The 26,255-nt window shown below is 40.4% G+C and overlaps 1 protein-coding gene across 3 annotated transcripts in view; it reads right to left on the minus strand.

The window, feature by feature from the left end:
- The window catches only part of UNC80 (unc-80 homolog, NALCN channel complex subunit), a 228,768-nt gene that overhangs the window by 80,004 nt on the left and 122,509 nt on the right, over positions 1 to 26,255 (minus strand). For 2 of the 3 annotated variants that reach the window (XM_035007254.1, XM_035007253.1), the window contains exons 26-30: positions 25,221 to 25,386; positions 18,184 to 18,284; positions 14,197 to 14,397; positions 6,343 to 6,450; positions 4,577 to 4,715 (exon numbers count right to left, since the gene is read on the minus strand). In XM_035007254.1, the coding sequence (XP_034863145.1) occupies positions 4,577 to 4,715; positions 6,343 to 6,450; positions 14,197 to 14,397; positions 18,184 to 18,284; positions 25,221 to 25,386 (715 nt within the window). Of the gene's footprint in view, positions 1 to 4,576; positions 4,716 to 6,342; positions 6,451 to 14,196; positions 14,398 to 18,183; positions 18,285 to 20,033; positions 20,238 to 25,220; positions 25,387 to 26,255 lie in introns of all 3 variants that reach the window. The other variant, XM_035007252.1, reaches the window with a different exon arrangement.

The following is a 26,255-nucleotide window of genomic DNA, read 5'->3' on the forward strand; positions in this document are numbered from 1 at the left end:
ATTTGTAGAAAAGGAATCTTGGAAAGTAAATATGACATGTGGTTAAGCTGACTGAAGTTGGAATGGATGTATTTAAGTTTTTAAATAATGAGTTTTAATATTAAAAACACACTGATAAAAAAGTTAGAATTTGGTTTTGTCTCGGCTGAAATACCAAACTTTTCTTGGACTATCGGTCTGCTTTTCATAAAAGATTGTGAAAAGTGTTTTTTGTTTTTTTTTTTTACCTTTTGAGTAATCTACCTGGAAAGCAAAGGTTTTGTGTCATACCAAAATAATTTACTGTGCTTCATGTTGTCTTTATCAGGTCTTTGATCACTTAAGAAAACCCATTTTTTTTTTTTAAGAGAGAGAAAGAGAGAGAGGAAGGGGGGTGAGGAGAGGGATAGAGAGAATCTTAAATAAGCTCTCCACCCAGTGCAGAGCCCCACATGACCCTGAGATCATGACCTGAGCTGAAATCAATCAGATACTTAACCCACTGAGCCACCCAGGTTCCCCTATATTTGCCTTTAAAATCTATTTTGGCTTTAGTTAAGTAGATAATTAAGTATTATTTCATAGTGATCTGAGATCCTATTTACTCAAATGTTCAAGCCTTTTGACATTTTGGCAGCTTCCCAAAATCAAATTCTAAATGAAGTCTCTTTGATTTCAAAGTAACTTTGAGTTTTCCCAGAGGGTCCCTAGAAAACCTCAAAGAATTTGTCTCTCACCTTGTAAGAGAGATGTTAAACTAGGTTTATTTGGTATGTTAAATTATGTGGAAGCACTGTCAATAAGAATTGACAATAAACTTCTGAAGTTATAGGTGTATGGAAATATATTACTAATATAGGTATTTCAGAAATCATTCCTATTTTCTAGGAAGTTGTCAATACTCTCATCTAATTATTATCCTAAATTATTGTGTACCAAAGATATAACTATATTTCTTTATCAAATGAACTCTCATCAGATCTTTAATCATGGCTACTTTTTTAAAGGTCTTTTTGTTATTTACAGACAGTTACTGTTTTACTCTGATGCTTTTATGAAAGTGCTTCATCTTCAGAAAGATTCATGGTAATATCATAAAATTGAACTGGTTAAGAATTTCCAGCACTAGGGCGCCTGGGTGGCTCAGTTGGTTAAGCGATTGCCTTCGGCTCAGGTCACAATCCTGGAGTCCCAGGATCGAGTCCCGCATCGGGCTCCCTGCTCAGCGGGGAGTCTGCCTCTCCCTCTGACCCTCTCCCTTCTCATGTGCTCTCTCTCTCTCTCAAATAAATAAATAAATAAAATCTTAAAAAAAAAAAAAAAGAATTTCCAGCACTAATGGAAAAAACAATTCAAGTAGAACAAGAATTAATGATATGAGACTGAGTGGACTAATGAGGGTGATTATAATTTTTTTAACCCTTTTTCTTTGAAACATTGCTGGTTCCTTAATGTTTTCTTTTTCCAGATTTAAAGGAATGTTTTTTCTCTTTTCTCTTAAGCTATCTATGACTTACAGTAATTTTATAAAGTATATTGCTATAAGTAAAATGGAAACATTTATTTTTTCTCCTTACTGATTCCTCCAGAATTCAGAAATTCATTCAGTATTCTTTTTTTTTAAATTCTTTTTTTTTTTTAAAGATTTTATTTATTTATTTGAGAGAGAGAATTAGAGAGAGCACATGAGAGGGGGGAGGGCCAGAGGGAGAAGCAGACTCCCTGCCGAGCAGGGAGCCCGATGCAGGACTTGATCCAGGGACTCCAGGATCATGACCTGAGCCGAAGGCAGTCGCTTAACCAACTGAGCCACCCAGGCGCCCCATTCAGTATTCTTATTTTCATGACAACATAATTATTTGCATAAGTTCAATAAGAACCTGTTTTTAAATAACAGGGCGCAACTGGAAACATTGGTTTTATTACCAAGGTTTGACTGGAATGTTGTATTTGAGAAGATGCATAAAATCAGATATGACCAGACAGTTTTAAGGGACTAAGGTTGACTTTATGGTGCCAATAAAAACTCATTGGAAAAATTGGCCTGGTATATTGCTTACAGGATTCCCTGCAGCCTTACCAGGTGGGTAAGGAAGGCCATCTCCTGGCAGGCCCAGGAAACTCAAGATATCCTGAGGACCTCAAGAAGAGAGGAATTTAGCCAAATCTATAGGTATTCCAGGTGAAGCCCAATGGTGAATTCTTCACTTGGCTTCTTCACCTGGAGAGGTTTTTAAAAGGCCAATCTAAGATTCCTTATAAAAAGTTCCAGCAAAACAGATTTGAAAAAAGCCTATAGGATCAATCACTCTTCCTACTGTACTTAGATAAATAATCAGGCCAGGTTTAATGAGACTAGACTTATTTTTGCAAATAAATCAGCCTTCCTGTGATTATCTTTGATAGAAATGAGGGTGAGTGTAGAGAAAAAATTGTGTTTCAATAAAAAATGGTAACACTTGTGGATATCAGATTCTAGTCCGGTTCATCGTTTTTGACGTTTCGTTATTTATCTGTATACCAAACTGGATCTTGAATTCTTCTAGTTTCCTCAAATATCTGGCTACAACTCCCCAAACTAATGTTTCCCACCTTCTGATTTGGAATCACTAAGAACAAAGACTGCCCTTGAAACGTCCTTGGAAGGACGTTTCATACCAGCTCCTCCTTACTACCCAGATGGCAGCCAAACTTCAGGGACTTGAATGAAATCCCTCATCAAAGAGATCCTCTAAACTCCTGAAACTGCACACCAGCTGGAGATCTAAAATTAAAATGGACTAGGGAGGTTCCTCCTCAGATGCAGATGGCATCTTGGGGACAGCTCTCCCAAGATCCCAGAGCAAGATCGTCATCTCTGATATTAAACCTTCATTCCTGTTGCCTTTTTGCTGCTTGCTTTTTCTCTGTTAATGAACAGGAGAGACAGTGCTCCTGAACTCTGGCCGCTATGGCTGGATCTCCTGCTAAAGCTGTAGCTGTACAACAAAATCTCTATATTTTCTTGCTAACTTGGTTTTAGAGAATAGAATTGCTTTACTTCTCGGCTGAACACAGAATCTGCTGTGCCATAATAAAATACTCCTTGCTGCACCTGGATCAAAACCTCTGGTATTGTAGCGAATACAAGAAATTAACAAATAAGCCACTTGGCTAGAACAGGTATATTCCTGACCTATTTATACCAAGTGGCTTGGTTCATGGGGACCCTGGCTGAGAAGCATCCTTCAGTCTCTTGGCATTAAATTCCTAATAGTTCTCATTGTAGTCTCCCTGGTGTGTTAACATTCTCTCAATGATCTTAAATGCATGTTTACAACCATCAACCATATATTACATGGTCTCACTGTGCTTGGAGAAGCAGAAAGAAGATGGACAATGAGATGAACAGCAAAAACAATTGTTTTAAGGATCTGACATCATAACCTATGAGTTTCATAATGAGACAAGAGCAACGTAACCCCTATCTGACTGAGTGGCACTAATACCAAATTTTTGGTTGATCTCTCATGTATGAGAGGATGACCGAGAGGGGGTAATTGTTAAATTAATTAAATAAGGAGACCATTAACATGATGTGGCTCTAATCCTGTGGTGACCTATGTAAGGAAATGAAATCTAAGCTTCTAAACGCCTCAAGGTTACAAATCATAATGCTGAGGACAACCAGTCACAAACAGCCAAACTAGGCTTTTAGCTACAGCCAATCAGTAGCTACCTAACTTTGCTTCTGTCCTTTTTCTGTAAAAGCCTCTCCCTGGGCTCCTGTTGGTGGAGTGCTTCTAAAACACTCCTAGTTTGGTGCTGCCTGATTTGGATAGATTTTTCTTCACAAAAACTCTTAAAAAAATCTTCTAGATATAAAGGAAAACTGCAAAGTTCAAAAGACTTTATGGATGTCTTATTTGTGTGAAAAAAGAAACAACATATACGCTGGTACTTTGGTATATATATATATGTGCATAGTGTACCCTAGAAGGATTCCTGAAAAACTTAAAAATTGTCACCAAGAGTGACTGAGAGAAAGTACTTTTAGCTTCATACACTTCTGTATTATTTGAATTTTTACCACATACATTTTGCAATTAAAACAACTCTATATGACTAAAAGAGTATGTAAAGAAGTGGAAAAAGGTGAAGAACGCACATTTTGCACGTACCTTTTACTAGCTATGTGGCTTTGGATAGGTCATCTAAATTTCAACAAATTTGTTTTAATACTGTAATTTGGATATAAAACATCACTTGTGAATGATTTAATAAAGTTCATGATGGCGGTTCACGGTAAATCTGGGAAATCACAACACACAAAAAGAATTTCTCTTTTGTGAAACATAGTGACAATATCGGTTCCGGGGAAAATCATTTTTTTATAATTTGGCAATGCCTTCAGAGAGACATGCTCTCTTGTGCAGACTATGGGGTAAAAAGTAAAGGGTGTGCTTAGCACTTCAGCCTCCCTCCCTATAGTGTCCAGCTCTGTCTAAGGTTCTAGCAATTGTTGTCCATCTGACCTCGGTGTGAAAGGGAATGGATGCATTTCTTTCTTAAATGCTGGCATGAGTGGCGACCAGGGTCATGGGTGATCTTTCTTTACCTGCCGCCCCTGCCATGTGCTCATCCATGCTGAGCAGAAGCTCCCAGGCAGCCGGCTGGATGTCTCCGTACATCTCTTCCGTCAGAATTGGTGCTGCCTTGATTAACAGTGATAAAGGAGCAGGCGACAGGCTCATCACCTGGGAAAAGGTGGAAGGCACGTCTTAAAATCACTGAAGGCATTGACTGCTGGACTCCTCTTGAAACCCAAGTACCACTTCCATTCCCTGCTTTCCTTAAATGACCTTAAAATACTTTCTACAATGATAGCATATTTATTGGCATGGTGTATAATAAACTTTATACCTTATTAGTCGATGTATAACTACAAAAGATATACTAATTTTTAATGCTTTCACCACAAAAACGATTTTGCAGTCGCCTAAGGAATAAACTATAGAATAAGCTCTATGAGAAAAGAAAGACTCCAGCCAGTATATCTTTGTGTTAAAAGTGCTGGTGGACTTTCAAAGCATCCCGTTTTCCTTTCCGTTAGGAGCTGATGTCCACTGAAGACAATGGGCAGCCTCAGATTTGTAAAGGAGTTCCATTCAGAAAGTTAGTTTTCTAAGCCAGTGAACTTGGATGACATTTTCCCTTTGAAATATTGCATATTGTGGTTCTTGCCCTAGATTAGGCCACAAACATCCTATTTAATCCATTATTTCAGATAATTTATTTTTTAAAGATTTTGTTTATTTTAGAGAGAGAGAGCAAGCACAAACGCCAGCAGGGGGAGGGGCAGAGGAAGAGGGAGAGAGAGAGAATCACAAGCAGACTCGCCACCGAGCGCAGAGACTGAGGCAAGGCTTAAGCCCAGGGCCCCGAGATCGTGACCTGAGCCAAAACCAAGAGTCTGATGTTCAACCACTGAGCCACCTAGGTGTCCCCATTATTTCAGATTATTCACGTGATAAATGTAGGTTGTGGACAGTCTAGGTCTTTAACCATTTTAAAAATTTTTCAGAAGAGGCACCTGGGTGGTGCAGTTGGTTAAGTGACAGACTCTTGGTTTCCCTTCAGGTCCTGATCTCATGGTCCTGAGATCAAGCCCCACATGGGGCTCCATGCTCAGTGTGGAGTCTACTAGAGATTCTCTCCCTCTGCCCCTCCTGCTCGTGCTCTCTCTCAAATAAAGAAATAAATCATTAAAGAAAAAAATCTTTCCAGAAAAACAAGCTGTTTTTCACCCCCCACCCCGCCCCAAACCCTGCCCTGGGAATACAATGTAATGGTTTAAACGTTAGGTTGTAATAACAATATAACAATGTGTCACATACTGCATAAGTAGATAAATATACTGTCTCTTTTAATCCATGCAATAATCCTTTGAAATGGGCCTAGTGTTATAATCCCCATTTTATTTATGTATGAGGCAGCTAAGAGCAAGAGAAATTAAGCAACTTGCTCAAGGTCCCAGAACCAGAGCAGCAGCTGTGGGATTTGAACCCAGAAAATCACATTCTAAGAGTGGTGAGCATCGCCACCACATGCCGGTGGGGGATTGGCTTCATGGAGTGGGGTGAGTGGGAGGAGGCACGGTTCCAGCCGAGCTCCCCAAGCCCTGTCTCTGTGGAAGCTGGCTGGCTAACAAGAAGGGATTTTTTTTGCTTGCACACTTGGTGGCACTCTTCCCCACCAATTAAAGGGGTCTTCAGGCTAACACCGTGCTGAGTGGCTCTGGACATCTCAAGCGTTGTAAACGGGATATCTGGCGCCCCCTCCCGATTACTGCTCCATGAACGTTTCTGATCCAGCGGTCAACACCTGCAGTCTGATGTATTTCAGCATTCCTGAGTCCTTTTTCCCTTCCAGGTTGGCCTCTGAAACTCTCTTCTTCAGAGAAGGCGTCCGTAGGCATGACTTCTCTGAGCACTGCAAAGAACATAAGATAAGTGATGAAGAGTGTTGCGTTCTCTCAAAAGCCAGCTGGGCTGTTTCCCCCCAAATTCTCCAAACAACCATTTTCATCTAATGGGAGGGACGATGTAAATCTCTTTATAGGCCCACACCTGAAAGTGATAAAAACAGTTAATTTTGGAATGAAAGGGAGCTCAGAGATATTTAGCTACGATGGAAACTGGGGTCCAAAGAAGCGGAATAACTTGACCAAGTCACAAAGCTGGCTGTGAGCAGAATTAAAAAAGGACAGGGCTCTCCTGACTTCTGTTTCAGAGCCAGTTATATTCCATGAAGCTGTTAAAAACACACATCTTTTAAAAAATTAAGTCAGTTAAAACCCACTCTATCTAATAGCCCCCTTTACAGGTTTGGATGTTACACCCTGGCCATTTGGTCATAGAAGAAAGAATGTATTTCCTAAAGGACTGTTAGGAAGTAAAGGTAAAAGACTCATCAAGGAAGTACAAGTTCAGAGCATTTATTATCTAGGCCTGAGTTATAAGGTAAAATGGTTTCTTTAAAAAAAAAAAATCAAAACTCATTTAAAAAACAAAAAACAAAACCATACTCGTCTATAGGAGGCAGCAGCTCTTTTTTCAAATTGTCTCCTGAACCAGGGTCCAGAAGAAAACTGACTTCTGCATAAACACAGAGGAGACAGGGTTTCCTTCCTCCAACCCCCTAAATGCCAGGGGATGGTGGGGACAGAGCAGCTGGGAGAATGATCGGTCCTAATGGTGACAGGCTCTCGTTTATTTATACCGAGTCTTGATTGCTCCTCCTTGTGCACTCCGGGCTGTGCAAAGAAGGAATCCATCCTTCTACACAGAATAAATGCTCATTTGTTTTTCCAGTTCCATGTCAATGAAACACTTTCTCCCTCAAAGCTGAGGAAAAAACGGAAATCCTTAAGAATTTTTGAACAGAGCTTCACAGTGTTATAGATGGATAATTGGGAAGAAAAGACAAATCTAAAAGTACATGAATGTTCCAAGAAAGTCTTTCAAAACTCTGACAAAAAGACAGAAGACAATGCATCTGGTGTGTGACTGGTATGGAATGAACTTTTAGAATGAATTTACTTCGAAACAAATGAATCAGAGCTCTTGCTGTGTTTTCTAAAGATAAAAACGTGGAGGCACATACTTGGGAACACATCATTTGAGGAGATAAATCCTGCATTACATTTTTTTTTCCTGTGGATGTAAAAACAATATACAGCAAGATCCATGCCTGTTTTATAATTGGGAAACTGTTCTAAAATCATATGGCAATCATTTTCCACATAAATGTAGGGGTGTGTTTGACTTCCTTTTTAAAAAGTCAAGTTATTTTAAAAGGGGCAACTCTCTTATTCTACTTATAAAACTATATGTGCAAAGTGCAGAATGTCTGGAAAACACAGAAAAACTTGGAAGAAGAAAACAAAAATCCCTATAATCTTTAACTCAGTGACAGCCATTATTTTGTTCCTTTCAGCCTTTTTTTCATTCTGTGCATCTTAGCACAATGGTGAGGATGTCGTTTATGTGGCTCACAATTTTAAACAACTCATTTCGTTAGGATCTTATGATATTTCCCCAGGTTATTAAATATGATTTTCAAAATAGGATTTAAAATATGATTTTCAAATTTTGTTAATATTTCACCCTTTCTCCTCTGGCTGGACATTTTGTCTTTTTCAGGGTTACTTTTGAACAATACCTCTTGGTTAAATTATAGGTTTTTTTAGTCAGGCAGATACTAGCTTAGAAGAAAAAGGGTGAACATTCATGTTTGCCTCTCACACTCTGGGAAATGCAGGATTGTTTAATCCTATTTACTAGCGACAGAAGCTACATGTCAAGCTTCTCAGCTATCAAATATTTAATAGTCTTGCACGCTTCCCTGGGAAGCATCGTGTGTTCTGGTGCCTCATCATCATTAGGATGCTTGTGTTAGAGGAAAGGGAAGGGAACTGGCAGGTCTTTCACTCTAGGGTGATGGGCTAGTCACTTCTTCTGAGTGACTTGTCAAGGCTTGAAAGGTACGTATCAAAGATGCGTACTTGGGTGATGGGCACTCGGGTAACACTGTGAAAGTCCTCAAGTCCCTCTAGTGGTGTGACTCCTAAGTCAGACTGACAAGCCTATCATCATTTGCTTTTTGGCTTTTATAACTCGATGTAAAACTTGGCTAGAAGAGAGCTAGTTGCTGGATAGAGGAGGCTAGTTCTGAAGGCATCTTTTGTTATTAGTGTTTCATGGAAGAGTAAGAAATTTCACTGGACTGTAAGTTGCATACGCTGTTTGGAATTACACATCAAGCTGGGACCTGTAAAGAAACCCAAGACTAGTAATCCAAGACCAAAGGACAGAATGTATCACCAGTAGAAGATGGCATTCATTGTTGAGTCAATCTCCCAGAGGGAGCTATGGTCCATGGCAGGCAGCTACACAGCTCCAAGAGGTGGCAGGGATCCTGGGGCATGCTCGCTGTGGCATGGTGTAGATCTTGGACCACTGACATTTTCTTCTCTGTGTATGTCTTGGACATATATTCACCATATCTGGCTCTGTGACTTCTCTCCTCATTCTGACCACTATTGATTAAATGTGCAATGCAAAACAACCAATCTTCTGACTGGCCAGGGCTTTATCCCATGATGTTTGGATCACAAAGAGGAAGAGTGGAGCCCACCAAATTCCTGTCCTACGGAGTTAAGGGACACAGAGTCTGATTCATATGGTGATGGTTGCTGGGACTGAGCAATGATGATGCAAACTGGAGATTTTTAGGTCACATACAAGATGAACAAATCAGGCCGAGCTGGTCAGGGGGCAGAGATGAGGGAGCAGATGGAGATGCAGAAAGAAGCAGAGAGGAGAAACTATGCCCATTCTGATATGGACAGCAGCTTTGCTTCTCATTTCTTTAGGGCTTGGCTCTTTCCTGGTGGGTCCCTGGTTTCATGAGGTTCTGTTATGTCCTTTGAAGAAACTCTAACTATTTGAACAAGTTTCAGTGGGTTTCTTGCAACAAAAGATTACTGACCAGAGAGGCATAATACTTAATTATTTTAAATAAAAAATTTATTTATTCATTTAATAATTCAAGAGTGTTTCTTAGGACTTAACCAAATGCCAGGAACTGGGCTAACCTTTGGGGATGTGCTGTGGAGCAAAACTCCCTTGATGCTTGCCCTCATGGAGAGTGTATCTTACTAGGAGAGACAGATAATGAACAAGCAAACAAATGAAAAATCATGGTAAGCAGAAAAGGAGACAAATGCCATGAATGAGGATGTACTGGGAAATAATGTGGTACTTAAAATTTAAGAAAACTGAGGGCGCCTGGGTGGCTCTGTTGGTTGAGCCTCTGTCTTTGGCTCAGGTCATGATCTCTGGGTCCTGGGATTGAGCCTCATATAGGGCTCACTGCTCAGTGGGGAGTCTGCTTCTCTCTCTGCCCCTCCCCCTGGCTTATTCTCTTGTGTGCTCTCTCTCTCTCTCTCTCAAATAAATAAATAAAATCTTAAAAAAAATTAAAAAAAGGAATAAAATTTAAGAAAACTGGAGTCAGTCTACTGAGCTCTCTGGGAAAGAGATCTTCCCGGAAACGTATTTCATGTCAAGAGAAGTCTAATTATTTCCGCAAAGGTAACCTAGACCTTTGGGCCTCACACATCTTTGACATGTGAATTTGAAAGGGGAGACATTCTAGCAGATGAAATCAAGACCTAAGGCCTGGTCTTGGTCTCACAACAGTGTTTTCCATAGCTTTGGAAAAATATTAGTCCTGCAGGAAATCAGCTGGCCTCTTGCCACTTGCGTTGGCTTCACAGAATTTACAGACACTGTGCCCTTTCTTTTTCAGGCATGTATCGCCTTTTACCCTCCTATCCTTTTTGGCTGAAAGGAAAAAAAAATGTTTCATCGACTCCTTTTTTTCATCAGCAAACACTAACTGAACATTTACTCTGTTTAGAACATAGCATTGGACAAGACACGTATATACGAGGAAAAAATCAAAGAATTCTTTGGTGAAGGTAATACATAGTTTATAAAAACCCCTCAAGCTTGGGGGCGCCTGGGTGGCTCAGTCGTTAAGCGTCTGCCTTCGGCTCAGGTCACGATCCCGGGGTCCTGGGATTGAGCCCCGCGTCAGGCTCCCCGCTCAGCGGGAAGCCTGCTTCTCTCTCTCCCACTTACCCTGCTGTGTTCTCTCTCTGGCTGTCTCTCTCTGTCAAATAAATAAATAAAATCTTTAAAAAAAACACCAAAACCCTCAAGCTTGGAAGTGCACTAAAATAGACTAACAGGATGTACAGTGTGTCTTTGAGCACTGAAATGTACATTGGCAGATTGATCAGAGTTACATGGGTTACAAAATGTACTAGTTGCCACAAATATATTCTGCCATAAAAACCAATTCAAAAGGAAACAGGAATGAAATATCAATTGCTCATAAGGCTCCATTTTAATCAGAATCATTCTGCTTTTATTCTTGATTTATTGCCTACTCTATTTTCATTTTGGCCCTAGAAATGTGGGAATTGTTTATTTATGTGACAGATTCAGCCCAGGAAATGGAAACATCATGAGAGAACAAAAAAGAGCTTGCACAGGAGGCTGGCATTTTGAAAATAAAATGTTTATTGCAGCAGACTCAGTACATTTTTTCAGCTCTTCACCTGCATGACTAATTTAAATATGTTAAGATTAGAGGACATTTAACTCCTGCTTTACTTTCTCTTTGTCTTTCTAAAATGTAAGCATGCCTAAGGTTGGCCAGCCTCTTCTGCTGCTTCCGGCCAATGTCCTTGGTGGGCTAGGGGTAGAGGGCACTCATGAACTAGACAGCCCACTCGGCCGTTCAATATTTACTGTCCCTCTGCTCTAAGAAAGGAACTCTGGTAGGTATCACATAAGAAACAGTGTGCAAGACTGCCAGGTTCCAGTTTATAATTAGGTGGCAGAAGAGAAATAAGGATATAAGGGGCCCCATCTTGCAGGCAGAGTGATCATAAAACTCTCAGCGCTTGCCGCTACTCCAAGGATAAAGACTAAAATCCTTGCCGCCGCCTGGGTGGCCCTACGTGGTCTGGTCTCTATCTGCCCTCGCAGCGTGCTCCACAGTCCCTGCTCCTCCAGCCACGTCCTTCATACTCATTCTGTATTCAGTTAACATCCACGCATCCTTCAGTCAAAACTCATTTGTCACTCTATTGGAGAGGCGGTCTGATTTCCCCCGACAAGTTCAAAGTCTTGTTCATAAGCTGTCTCAGCACAGTGTGTTTCTTTTTCCCAATTTCACAGCAATCTGAGGCATTAATGTCTGTCTCTCCAACTAGGTTGCATGTATCATATGAAGACAGGAGCCATATCTCTTTTGCCCATTATTACACTCAGCACATGGTATGGACCCAGCATGTCCATAGGTTCTTTAAAAATTTGTTGAATATATACAAATGGATGGATGGGTGGATGGATGAATTAATGAATGAAGAATGAGAAAAGCACGAGAAAAAGGCCATTGTAATTTAGAGGATGGAGGGAATGAAAATAACATTAATCATCCACCATAGTATGCCCTGTGGTTAACAGTGGGAAGATCATTGTTTGAGAATAACATAATAAAATAAAATAAAAAATAAAGCTAACCAGATGAAAATTAAAAAAAAAAAAACAACACTGGGAAGATCATAAATGGTTTCAAGGAAGAGGTGGCATTTGAGTTGGATCTTGAAGGATGTTTGGGTTTGGCCATATACAGATTATAGGTGAAGGTATAGTTGGAGCAGTAAGAAATCTCAGAGCATGTGTGGTGAACAATGAACATTAATTTAGATTGGTATATTTTTGCAACTTCCAACATGCATGGTTTTCTCCTAAAACTAAGGGAATTTCTATATGAAGGAGAACATACCTAAATAAAAATATATATACATATCTATATACATATATACACACGAATATATATACATATATTTTTTATGACATCATTGACAGTTCATGAAGTTACCCACATTGATCTATTCCCCGATGATTTTCCCTCAGAATATGTGTAGTTTGAAAACCATGAGATACAATAGAGTCTAGTTAAAAAGCTCTGGATTTGATATTCCGTCTTTCTAAATTAAAGTCTAGCTATGTATGTTACACATGTGAACTGTGACAATTCCACCCTTCTGAGCCTCCACTTTTTCATTTGTAAAGTGGGTAGTACAGTATCTCTTGCACAAGGTTTATAAGAATCAAAAAGCCCTTTGTCAGTGATATATACCTGCATTATAGCCTCACATATATGCTTTGAAAAAAATACTAAAAGATCCTATCCCGGAAGGCAAACAGCACACTTATGAAATGCATGAAATACAGATTTTTTTTTTCTTTCAGATCTCTTGTATTACCCCAAATTTCTTCAATGAACTGTATTATAATTAAAAAAAAATATTCCTTTGTGAGTGCTAAAGCATTACAAATTGCTGCCTGACTCAACTGTAAATTTTTTATTACTCATATTCTCCAGTTGTTTGGTTTGAATTTTATCACCTTCCCCCCCACCCCACCAAACCTGGCTTGCAAACTCCTTAGGGGAAGGATCCTCTAATACTACTTATTTATTTTTTATTTCTCCCAGAATATCTGGTCTCATATTGTGCCAACAGCAGGTGCACAATGAATGCTCACTGAAATGAATAGGTATTGTATCAAAATCTCTTTGTAAAACCACTTGTGAGGAGCAGCTGCAGGGCCAGCCAGAAGCACTCGGTCAGGCGTCTTGGCCATTGCGCCTGTTGTGGGGCAGGTGGGTGACCCGGGGCTCCCCTGGCAGGAGCACGGCAGCCCTGGTTCCTGTCTTTAGCTCCTGCCAGCTCAGCTGCTCGGTGAACTTGTCAGGAAAGAGCGGCTGAACGCTTAGAAAGTGGAAGAGTTTCTTAAAGGAGTTTCCTTTTGTCTGATTTGACCTAGATTACTCTATTATTTATCTGTGAACAGTTGGGCCATTTATTACTCATTCCTTAATAGGGAACTGATAAACTATGTCAGTTTCCTATTACCAATGTAATAGGAAACTTCGTGGTGCAAAACACCACAAATGTATTATCTTACGGCTTTCCAGATCAGATCGAAAATGGATTGGCAGGGCTGGGTTGCTTCTGGAGGCTCGAGGGAATCATCCATTTCTTCGTCTTTTCTAGCTTCTAGGCGCTGCCCCATCCCGCGGCTCACGGCCCTGCATCACCCTCTGCTTCTGTGTCCCATCTCCTTCTCTGACTCTGACTCTCTTACCTCCTTTTTCACTTATAAGGACCCGTATGAGGACAATGAACCCACCTGGATAATTCAGGATAATTTCCCCTTATTCCCATAGGCAAACCCCCTCTTGCCACGTTAAGGTAACCTATTCACAGGTTCTAGAAATTAGAATACCGACCTCTTGGGGAGACATTATTCTGTCTACCACCATACCCTACTCATCACCACCACCCCTACAAATTCATATTCATTCCCAGAAATAAAATGAAATCTGGGAAGAGATTCCATGTGTGCTCGTGGACATGAAGACAAAGCACCTGTCTTTCTTTGCTCACCTTCTATCTTTGTTCGAAATCACACGGATCTGTAACCTGGTTTATACACCTGCCATGACCTGAAATTGGCATTTCCAGAGAAAAGATTGCTGCGACATCATCTTCCCTAGCAGAGGCATATTACCCTGTGCCCCTGCACTCACCTCCTTCTGTTTCTTGCCCCGGAGAGCCGCACAGCTACTGCTGTTGCTCTCCCGGAGGGAGTCCACGGTGTCTCCGTAGAGCAGCTTGATGGCTCTGACCAGCCGGGCGCAGGAGCGGCTGTGGTGCAGGTAACAGTGAGGGTGGCAGTAGTCGACGTGGGTGCAGATGAAGCTCTGCTGATTGCACAGCAAGATCATGACCTGGAACACACATATCCCCGAGACTCAACCAGGCAATCAGGGTTGAAACCACAGTGGGTCATTAAGTCCCGCAAGAAAGCAAAGGGTTACAAGGCTTTATGTACTTGGCTTCTTGGCTCTCTCCATTCACACTTGATAGAAAGAGCTTTTTGAGACAAGAAGAGGTTAAGTGACCTTGAAAAACTCAAACCAATTACTATGGAGTGCATGATTTCCAAATAATTTCAAATAAAGATTCTAAACTTAAACCACATTACTTTTGCAGCTCTTATGTTGTAGAAGGAGCCAGGTAGAAGAGCATCAACTGGTGAGAAATTCTGTGCCAAAGGATTTGGCTGGCCTTTGACTGCCATGGGATGTCGTTAACTCCAGCCTACCCATGTGGAATTGAAAACACTTCTGCATCTTCTACCTTGGCCTATAACCTTCAACTGACCCTGAATCCAACTATAATGCTTCATTTCTTCTCTCTACAAATTAATTTTTCTCCAGCTTTTGAGCCATTCTAGCTCTTGGGGTTTGATCTGGCTCAAATCCTCCCATCACCTAGACTTCCCAAGTGGGATTCAAGAACTCAGTTGTTTTATTTTTTTTTAAATTTTATTATTATTATTTTTAAAGATTTTATTTATTTTGTAGAGAGCAAGCGAGAGAGAAACAGCATGAGAGGGGAGAGGGTCAGAGGGAGAAGCAGGCTCCCCGCTGAGCTGGGAGCCCGATGTGGGACTCGATCCCAGGACCCTGGGATCATGACCTGAGCCGAAGGCAGATGCTTAACCATCTGAGCCACCCAGGCGCCCGAACTCAGTTGTTTTAAAGGATATGGTTCTTTTAAGATAAGGAATGAAAGCCTTTGAGTTTGTAACTTCTGAAGTTGCCTTCCTAAAAAGGCAAGAACTCTCCAACATCCACAAGGCTAGTCAAATATGCATAGAATAATCTTCTGAATGCGTCTGTCCTTCATAAAACCATTTCCCACCCCAACACCTAATCTGTAAGAGACTGTGTACGATATTGGATGGAGAACATAAAGTGAGTCTACATGGACAAAGCCAATCAAACATACTAGGTAGGGCTGCCACACATTTCCTCGGGAATGAGAGGGTCTGCTTACTCTAAGGCGAAGAAAAACAACAATAACAATCAACTCCACACCCCTGTCAAACTCAGATAGCAATATCTCACACTCTTCAAAGTTTAAAAAAAAAATCGGTGTTGTCTGAGCAGAAATCCAGATCTTTCTTGAGCTTCACTGAACATCCCTGCTATTCCTGTACATACTGGTATGAAACAGGGCACATATAAGAACTGTAAGGTTTCCCTTGTTATTCTCAAATCTGGATACTAAAGAGAAACACCAAGAAAGCTTAACAACAACAACCAAAACCAAATAAACACACAAATGACCATATGACCGGACTTTAGTTTAGAAGATTCTGATTTAGTAGAATATCTGGGGTGGAGATGACCTAGAAATCTGTAATTTTAAAATTATGTTCAGGGATGTCTTTTTGGTAGATATATTTTGAAGATGATCCCCAGTGATCCCACTTTCTGGTATTAATGCCTTTGTGAAACCACCTCCTGTTGAGTATGGGCTGGCCTAGTGACTTGCTTCTAACCAAGAGAATGCAGCAAAGGTGAGGAGTTATCACTTCTGTGATTAGACTGCATAAGACACTGACTTTTCTCTTGTTACCAGACTCTCCTTTATCGGCTTTGACAAAGAAAATTGCCATGTTGGAAAGGTTCACAGAGCAAGGAAATGAGGGTGGCCTCTGGCCAATAGCCAGCTAGGAATTGAGGCCCTCAGTCTAACAGTTCTTGAGTAACTGAAATTCTACCAATAATCACATGAGCTTGGAAGCAAATTCTTTCCCAATCAAGCTTTCAGATAAGACCCGAGTCCTGTCCAATACTTTGATTGCCATCTTGTGAGAGAGCCTAAAGCAGAGGACCTAGCTAAACTGTGCCAGGATTCCTGACCCCTAGAAACTGTAAGCTAATAAATGTGTGTTGTTTAACATACACACATCTATATTAATATATATATTTGAATATATATATTTGGATGCATAAGATTGCATTCAACAAAGGCAGTCAGGACCTGAAAGACAAGATGTGGAGAGAAAGGGCGTTGACTGCAGTAAGCACAGTGTGAGCAAATGCCACATTTCTTCTTCAGGCATAAGTGGCCAAGGAGGCAGGCAAAGCTTTAGGCAATTTCATGAGAACTGGAAGATAAAAATTGGAGTTCAGAATTGCCAATGGGAAGAATTGAATGGACAGTAGAAAAGGGAGGTTTGGAGAAATGAGACTTGGCACTTGCCTTCTAGGCGTTTGTTGACTGAGTAGCCAAGAAGCCAAGCAGAAACCAGCTGACAAGCAGAATGGAGATTTTGGCAGTTTCACTGTGATGGGGAAGCAAAATTGGAGTTTCTGACCCATCAAGACTGAGGGCATACCCCAGACTTTCACTGGGAACCTTGGAATGCTTCATACCAGGAGGGCTGTGTTGGGAGGGGGGTGGGGTGTGGGGGTGGGAGGTGGATAGCAATACTACAGATCAAGTCAGCTTTGTCTTTCATAGGACTGAGGAGATCTTTACTGTCTGCCAAAGTATAAGGTGAGTCTTCTCTGGAGGGAGATAGCATCATTGGGAGCCTCTATAATTCTATAGTTGTTTTTTTTTTAAATTAATAGACTTTGTTTTAGAGCAGTTTTAGGTTTACAGCAAAATTGAGCAGAGTGTACAGAGAGCTCCCAAACACCTCCTGCCTCCACACATGCACAGTGACCTTCATTATCAACATCTCCCACCAGGGATATGGTGGTTACTGTTAGGGGAGAGTAGTGACTGGTAGACAGCGTGTATAGGGCTTCTAAGGTATGATAATGTTCTTGACCTGCTGGTGGTTACACAGATTGTCACTTTGTGCAAATTTATTGAGCTGTACACGTAGGTTTTCTATGCTTTTCAAGATGTAGGCTGGACTTCACTGAAGAGTTCATTTTAAAAATAGCTGCCTCAGAGAATCTCAAAATTAGGTTCTGGGGATTAGCCAGTTGTGAAGACACAGAACTGTAAACTCTGAGGAGCGTTATGTACCAGCCAACCCTTATCTGACCCTACCAGGAAGCCAGATGACAATCAGAAGAGATGGTACCGAACATACCTAAGATCAATAACAGCGCAGGCAGTACCCTGCTAGTTGCGGATCTGACGTTGTGCTTCCTTAACTTTCTCATTCTTTCCTCATGCCCGGCCCGAACCTTGAACTCTAATCCATGCCCAAAGTTTCCCTGAAATCCCCTCCTGCCCATGATTTCTGAAGAGCCCTTTGAAGTGTAACCTTTGTCATCTTAGGATCTCCATGTTCTGGTTTACAATTAGATGTGTACAGACACAAGACTGACACCATGATCTTGCTCTTGGCATTTGTGGTAACCTGTAGAAAGCTGACGGTAGTGCTTCGTCTGTGGTACCTAGGCTGTCTTGGTCACCAAACTGATCTGGTCCCTCAGGGTCTGCCCTGACTTATGTTGACCCACAAGCCAGCCATAACAAAGAAACTCTGGTTTTCGTTAAGCTTAAACTGAATACGATCCCACAGAATACCAATCTTAGTGAGAATTCAGAGGTTCAGCTGAAATAGAAGCCTATGGTTTTTCTTAGAGGCTAAATTAGATTGATGGTTTTCATATACTCTTTTGTCCTTACCCCATTGATCTTTCTCAATGCCAAAAGAAATTGATCTCAGGTCTCTTTCTGAGATTCCTACTTACATGCAGCCATGACATGCTCCTGTGGTAATTTTCCTCTGTGCCAGCAGTACTCATTCCCTCCGGCTCGATGCTGGGCTCACTTGCACTCCAAGGACTCCCTTCTTCAAAAGAAAAATGCCAAGAAAGGTTATATTGTTCGGTCTCCCTGGAGAGCATGTTAGTATGGTAGAGTTGTCCATGCTTTTGAATCCTAGGGCAGACTACCACGGCCCAGTGGGTTAACAGGGCATAGCACTGACTTTAGTGGAGGAATGTTAACAAGAGCTGTTCCCTTCACCACCAGCTGAACAGGCAATTGCAAAGACATTTACGATCTCTGTTATTTTGAGACATGGGAGCAGAGAAGAAACAGAGTCAAGTCCTTGAATTGCTGAGATGAGCAAGTTATTGATTGAGTGTGCTCAAATCCACTCCAGACTGCCCAGACCTTGCAGGTGTAGTTAAGTAGGGACACCAAGCAACCTGCAGTGGCCATAAGCATGCTGCTGCCTCCTCTGCTGATGTGACTACGGCTAGTGTCACGCTCTCCGCACCCCCTCACTTTGCTGTCAGACTGATCTCAAAAATGACGGTGCCTCAAAAAAACAAAAAACAAAAAACAACAAAACAAAACAAACAAACAAGAAAAATCCAACCAAAAAACCTAAGGGAATTTATAAGCAATTGTAGTCAATCATGGACAATCCTTGACAATCTCTTTGTCTAAACTCTTCTCTGCAGAAAAGCCTGCAGACATCTCTCTCAGGAATTCACTACATTATTTACCACACAAGAAAGCTTTGCCCTCAAATCTAAAAGCTTTCCTGGGTCATGTCTGTGACAAAACCATGCCCCTGGGCTGCCTATTTTGATTCAACTGTTCAGGCTGAACTAACCAATTCAAATAATTAATTGAAATATTTTCTCCCCAAACTAATTGATGACATTCTTACAACTTCAAGCCTGTAACAAAGGAAGTCACAGGGGTTTTTTTCCCTATTGTCTCCTTAAAAAATAAGCTGAATCTTAACTAATGCATAAATTAGTTATTTTCAAAAGTGAGGGAGGGTCGGTGTAGAAATACTTCCTATTTTAACCTCTCTTTGATTAGATATACTCAGCTTCTATTTCAGTAGACTTGATTGATAATTTATCCACATTTACTGACTGACTTCTGAAACAACTTACCTAGAAAGGAGATCTTTCTATTTTGCTCCTCATACAGGGCCTGAGTGGCAAAGAAAATATACTTTAACTTTTACCTGATAGCTAAATTCTAAGCAGCTGGTGAGTCCTATCTGCATACTTGCTTACTCTTTTTCTTGCTACTAAGATGACCATCAGGCTCATTGGACTAACACATTTTGGGATTCAAGAGTCTCTTTGGATCCTACAGGGACAACCTTCACCTCTAATGCTTTGATTGTATACAGAGCTCATTCTCAGATACTTAACATACTTTATAATCATCCCTTAATCCATCTTTAGAGCATCCCTTCAGAGTAGGCGAGGAGGAAATAGAATTATTCCCACTAAATAGTTGGAGAAAACAAACCCCTGAGACATTAACTGACGCCCCTGAAGGTCACGGCCAGGTCTCAAAATCTCTCCACTCTGAGAGTTTTCTTCTTCTGACTGTGAAATAGAGACTTTAAAACACAGAGGACGTTTAGGTAGCTGCCCCCATGGGAATTTCTACATTTTGCCCTGCTCTAAAGGGCGGTGTGGTTTTCAGACTGAATGTGAGGTCTAGCCTGTGGCTCTGTTCTCCATCTCCTGATGTGTAAGAAAAATGGGCTTCAGTTGTTTCAGGATTCAGGCCCTGTCTTCCTGCCCCCCACGTCCCTGCGCACCCCACTCCTCTATGTTACCTAGGTCAGTGACAGTGTCCCTGCTCTGGGACAGCTGCAGCTCTTCAGCCTCGGACTCTGAGTCCTGCCGTGGTAACTTGCTGCTCTTTAAGCTGCCGACCTGGCGAATGCTGGACAAGGAACCCCCCTTCTTCACCTGGAAACTGCGGGTTCCTTTAATCTGGAGCAGGCGGGAACCTCCTATCCTGATCTTCCTGCTGGGAACTGTATTGAAAGAATAAAATAGGGCTTTTTCCCCCTTAGTTTTCCCCAGCCAGTGTTAGATCCAAGCTCTCCCCAACTTGTCCCTGAACAGCCTCCTCTCTGTTGGCCGGGATGAGCAGCATGTCTGGACAAGGAGCTTCTCCCCAGCCCCCCAGTGGGGCAGCTTTGTTAAGCAGGCAGGAGGCTGGGTCCACCAGGAAGGGCTGGTGCAGCTTCTTTCTTGCACACATAGCTCATCAGTGCTGGGAACAACCTGCTCTCTCTCTGGCCCAGGGTTCACAAGCATGAGTGTGCCCTCATAGCACCGTGATCTCGGACTCTTAGTACATTCACATAACATCATTGCTTGATTCAACAGAACCACAAACCATTTGTTTTTGTCTTTCTTTTGAAATGGGACTTGCAGAGTTATGTGAGTTATGCAAACCCCTTCACGTAACCCCTTCCTTTTGGAATACCTCATTAAGAAATAAAAACAAGAGGCGCTTCTCTCTCCAACAGTCAGCAGCGGGTTCCGCTCAGCTCCTCAGCAATGGCACTAAAGGATCTGTTTTCACTGGTGTGCTTTGGGTGAACATGAGTGTGAAATAGTTCCATTTTCAATGCACCTAGTGATGTCATAGCATCCTTCTTTCAGGCAAAAGGCTGGGTGGGATGTGAGTCCAAATGGTGCAACACCCTGAGCCAACCTTACAGTCTATATGTACCATGAAGAACATGCATTATTCATCTTTAGTGTTCTGGAAAAAACAGTCATCAGTGAGGAAAATAAAAGGGTAAAAGAAACACGTTTAAACTTGAAACCTACTTTTTTTTCTTTTCTTTTTTTTTTTTTTTTTACCAAAAGCATCTTTATTTCCCATAGTCATTATCAAGAAGGGGCCATTATTTTTGTAAGATTTTCTTCTTACAGGAACAAGATTTCTTATGAATTACTTAAGGCATGGATATTAATATTTTTAAAAGTTCCAATCAGGAAGATTGCATTTTAGTCTTGCGTTGCTCACTCACAGGAAAGTGAGTATGTGACCATGAGAAATGGTATAGCACTACAAGATGGTAATTAAACGTATACTTTCAATGCCATATAAAGGAGCCCAGAAGAATTCCTGTTGAGTAATGTGCAATGCTTAATCTCCGATTTAATCTTGTGATTGAAAAAGATTAAAATCATCACCACTGAGCTGGCAAAGGCCTCCCCGAACACATCTGGACAGAATTTTACATCTGGATAGAAATTCTTGCAACCCAGCCAGCCAAATTCCACAAAGACTATTGACTATCATGCTCCATTTTAATTATAGCACAAAATTCATCTGCTGCATTTTTCAGTATTATTTTTAGGTTTAATTGAGGCTTTAATGACCCACCTGAAATACATCTGAAATAGAATATTATCATTTTTTAATGACTACTAATACAATTTCATGTCAAGATAGATTGGGAAGTAGAAAAAAAGTTTAGAGAGGTTTTTTTTTCTTTTTTCTTTTTCTTTTTTTTTTTTTTTTTACACAGAGGCACTCTCTCGCATTCTTTGCCTGATTTCATGATACCTTTTACCATACAAATTTGGGAAAGTAACCCCAAAGTAATGTGACCTGAAAGAAATTCAATTTTGAGAACCTATTCTACTGCCAAAGATAATTGGAAATATCCTGTAGTGCTAAAAATCAGTGTTTAAGAATTATGGCATTGATTATTTACAAAGGACATAGCAGTTAGAATTCAGATTTGATTTTGTACCTGAAAACCATTAGTTGAGCTCATACAGCGTTGAGTGTCAGCCTTTACCTCCAATGACAACATGAATACGAAAGTGAAACAAATACATCTAAATTGGATAAAACATCTTTTTCCCTTTTCTCTCACCTCACCCATTGTCTCCATTAGCAGGTCCTGCTAGCTCCACGCTTCGAAATTTCCTAGGATTTTGAAAGCCCCATTATTTATTCCCTGGACTAATGTAACTGCCTCAATGCACTTGCTTACTCCCACTCCCACAGCTTGACTCATCTTTTCAATACATAAAGCATAAATACACATATCACCTTTCTGGTCAAAACCTGCCAACGACACTCAGACACACTTACACAGAATTAAATTTCTAACCATATCTACAGATCCTATTTATTTGCCCTTTGCCTACCTATCTGACCCCATTTCCTGCTGATCTTCCAAGTCATTCTGTAACCACCACGTTGGTCTCTTTGCCCTTTTTGAATGTTCCACATTCATTCCTGCATCAGAGCCGACTTCTCGCTGTTTTGTCTGCTTGGAAGACTCCTCCCTCAGCATTCTGCATGCCTGGCTCCCTCACATCATCTAGGTCTCTGCTCACTGCCACTTATGGGGTCCTTCTCTCCCCATCCAGGTCACTACCAATTCTCTGACCTTCATTTGTTTTGCTTCATATCATTTGTTTTTACTTGAAAGTCTAGTCTTTGATGTTATTCACTATCATGAACTATTAGCTAATAAAAACTAAAATATATGTGGGAAATATTTCTTCCTGTTCATTGCTGTATTCTGGGAACCTGGCCTGGCATATAGCAGGTGCTCAATAGATGATTGTTGAATAATCAGACACATCTTGGTGTCTGTATTTTGGAAGACCAGTCTTAGTTTGTTTTTGGAATGTGGGTAAAATGATGTGGCAGACCTTGCTTGGGGATTTTAGGCAGATATTTTTAGTTTAAGAATTATTTCACATTTGTTTTCCTTGGTAGAATCTGAATTGTCCTCAGGTTGTTTATTCCAAGAACAACAATTTTAGCTTTTATACAAACAGATGGTATAAAATTTTAAATAAAATTTTAATAATCTAATTTAGCAGAGTCCCCCTGGCTTTAACAGCTGGTATCAACTTATCAAAGGATTAAGGAATATTGAGGAATCTTCCAGATTTTGGCTACCAGTAAAGGACATTTTATGAATATGTTCTCACTTTATTTATAGTTTCAGCTTTCTGTTCATTTATTAACCAACTTTCATATATTAGCATAGGTGTTCTACAAGGTGAAAAAATACTAAGCATTTGTGTTTTTGAACATCAAAGGAAATTTACATAAATGATAATCATGAAATTAAAGTGTTCTAAACAATTGATCTGATGTTTTATTTTTTTAAATGGTGTAGGATTTACTCTGTGTCAAGTTTAACCATGTCTGTATTAGGAATTTTTACTTCAGCTACTTTAAGCAATAATTAGCATAACAACTTTGAATAGGCAAAAAAATAAATAAATAAATCCCCTTGGGATATATTTAAAAATGCAAGTTTTTCATCATGTGCAGTTAACATTATCTGAAAAAGTAATAGTTGTAAAAATATTGACTTGACACTTCTTCATGCTCAGAAATTGCTAAGACTTGGCTAATAAATTCTTGTTTCGCCATGAATTCAATACAATAGAATGATTATTTGCATTTTAAAATGTCATGACAACAATCTGACATTAAAATATTAAAAAACTTTTCCAGTGTACCTCCATTCCTTAGAAGATTTTAAAGATTTTATCTTTTCTCTATCTAGGGCTATTCCTTCCTGGAATCATTCATTCCTTCAGTTATCCAACATTAACTGAGTCATTTTCTATAGGATACCAGAAAATACATAAATGCATAAAGTCATCTTTGACTCTTTTAACAAAGGTACTGATGTTCTTTTAATCAAAATTCATTAGAAAAATATTGAAGGGCAGTGGAATTTAAGAACTAGCAAAATCAGATAGAGATGTTAACAGTTTAAGGAGCCCTCGAAAGCAACTTAAAACTTGGTAATCTTTAGCTTATCTTTAGAATTTTCCACATGGGTTCAGTCTATAGGCTCATGATATAAACAAATAATTATTTATTCTATACGAATTATGTACCAGGTACTGTGTTTATGCTTGGCTTGCATTGTCTCATTGAAAGCTTTCAATATCACAATGCCGTAGTTGTCATTAACCTAATTTGAAAGAGGAGAAAACTGTGGCTTAGAAGGTAAGCAACTTGGACAAGGTCATACAACTGGTTGTTGTATCTTACCATTTTAAGATGTAGTTTTTTTCACATTTTAACACATCTGAAATTGAGATTTGTCTTACAATTGATGCCATCTTAGGATAACTAGTGCCAGGGAGCAGTTGTGACACATTTGTTATTGCTTCTGTCCATGTGAGCATCTAAAGCACCAGCAACAAAATGTACAGGATGGTGCCAGTATCTTTTAGCTCCGAGGAGCCAAACGGTAGTTGGGTGAGGGAGTGTGCGAGGTGCTAAGTCAGATGCGTTTGGCAACGTTCTCGAAGCAGGCAGTGAGTACGAGGATAGGCTAGCTTCATATAGGTGCATGCTGGCTTACGTACCTAGCACCAACAGCTTTCCTTCTTTTACAGATTCATTTAAGACATGACGTAGTACTAACAGTCTAACGACACAGAGGACATTATCCTAGAGAAAAAAACATGGACACTGACAATGCTGAGTTGAAAAGTGATTAAGAAATTTGAACCCAGAATTGAAGATCGTTTAGAAAAACTTTAACCAGTTTCTTCTATTTATACGTTCCCCCCCCCTTTTTTTTTGGCTGTACAAGAATGATATGTATCGATAATAAAAATCTGCATCTAATTAAGTCTGAAAGTCCTCTTTCAGTAAGAATGAAACACAGACTAGATGATAAGAAAGTATTGCATATGGGCTGAATGGGGAGTATTTTTTCTTTCTTACTGGCACACGAAATACTGGTTCATCTGACACGTAACCAATGGCATCAGTGGGATGTGGAGAATTGCTGAGCTGGAATTACATCCTGAAACTTCTCAGACTGTCGCATCCAGCTCCTAACTAGCATGGCTTCCTACCTCGTTAAGTGGACACAGTACTGTACATAGACAACAGTTTTGGACTTCTTTGGGTGTACAATTCTGTAGTGTGGACCCCAGGCCAAATATCCTATGAGAAACACTGAAACATGAAAAGAATTCTTGCTTTTCAATACCTTTCTTCTCCTCGGCCCCTGCATCTGATTTGAGGGTGTGGCTACTACTGTGGAGGGAATCTTTGGAGTCTTCATTTTCATCCAGGACCCCAGCAAAGCTGATCTTCCTCTCATATCTGTGCCGGTCCAACTCAGGATCCAAACGAAGTCTGCAGCTCTCCAGGTCCTGCAATGTCAGCGAGAAGGAGTACGTGAATGCTGGCATTTCCTCAGCACTGCATTGGTCTTGTGGCAAACCTCCCTCCATTTTGAATTGCACCCAACTGAATTTGCACAGAGCCAAATTCCTCTTTCTCTAATGCCAATTTCAGATTGTGTCCATTAAAGATGTTTCTTGAATGAAACAAAATCTTCCCTAACTCATAGTTTTTCCCTTTTTCTTACGTTTTATCTTTGAAAAGAGCACACCTTGTTTCAAATCTAGAATTATCTTCCTCACCTTTTAACTCTTTGTTAACAATTTAAACTGCATCTTTGGCATTTATCTGTTTATTAAATGATCATGCATTGAATATGACTGAGAGACAGAATAGGAACTTAGAAATCAGACTTGGAGGCAGAATAATGCTGCCTTCCCAAAGAGGTCCATGCTCTCATCCTAGGAATAGGTAAATATGTTACCTTACATTGCAATAGGGACTGTGTGCATGTGGATTTAGTTTAAAGACCCAGAGATGGGAAATTATGCTGGATTAGCTAAGTGGGCTCAGCCTAATCACACAAATCCTTAAAAGCAGAAAGCTTTTCCGCGTTGAAGATGGAAAAAAGGACCATGAGCCAAGGAATGTGGGTTACCCAAGAAGATGGAAAAAAGGCAAGGCAACAGAGTCTTCTCTAGTGTCCCAGAAAGGAGTACAGCTTTCTTGACACCTTGACTCTAGCCCAGTGAAACTCTTGTCAGACTCCTGATTTCTAGAATTGTAAGATACTATGTTTTTGCTGTTTTAAACAGCTAAATTTCTGCAGAAATAGAAAATGAATAAAGAGGTGATGTTGGAATTTTGTAGTGAGGATTTAAAGGTAGCTTAGCAAACA

This window comes from Mirounga leonina, unplaced genomic scaffold, assembly GCF_011800145.1.
Source record: "Mirounga leonina isolate KUSES-001 unplaced genomic scaffold, KU_Mleo_1.0 Mir_151, whole genome shotgun sequence".
NCBI lineage: Eukaryota > Metazoa > Chordata > Mammalia > Carnivora > Phocidae > Mirounga > Mirounga leonina.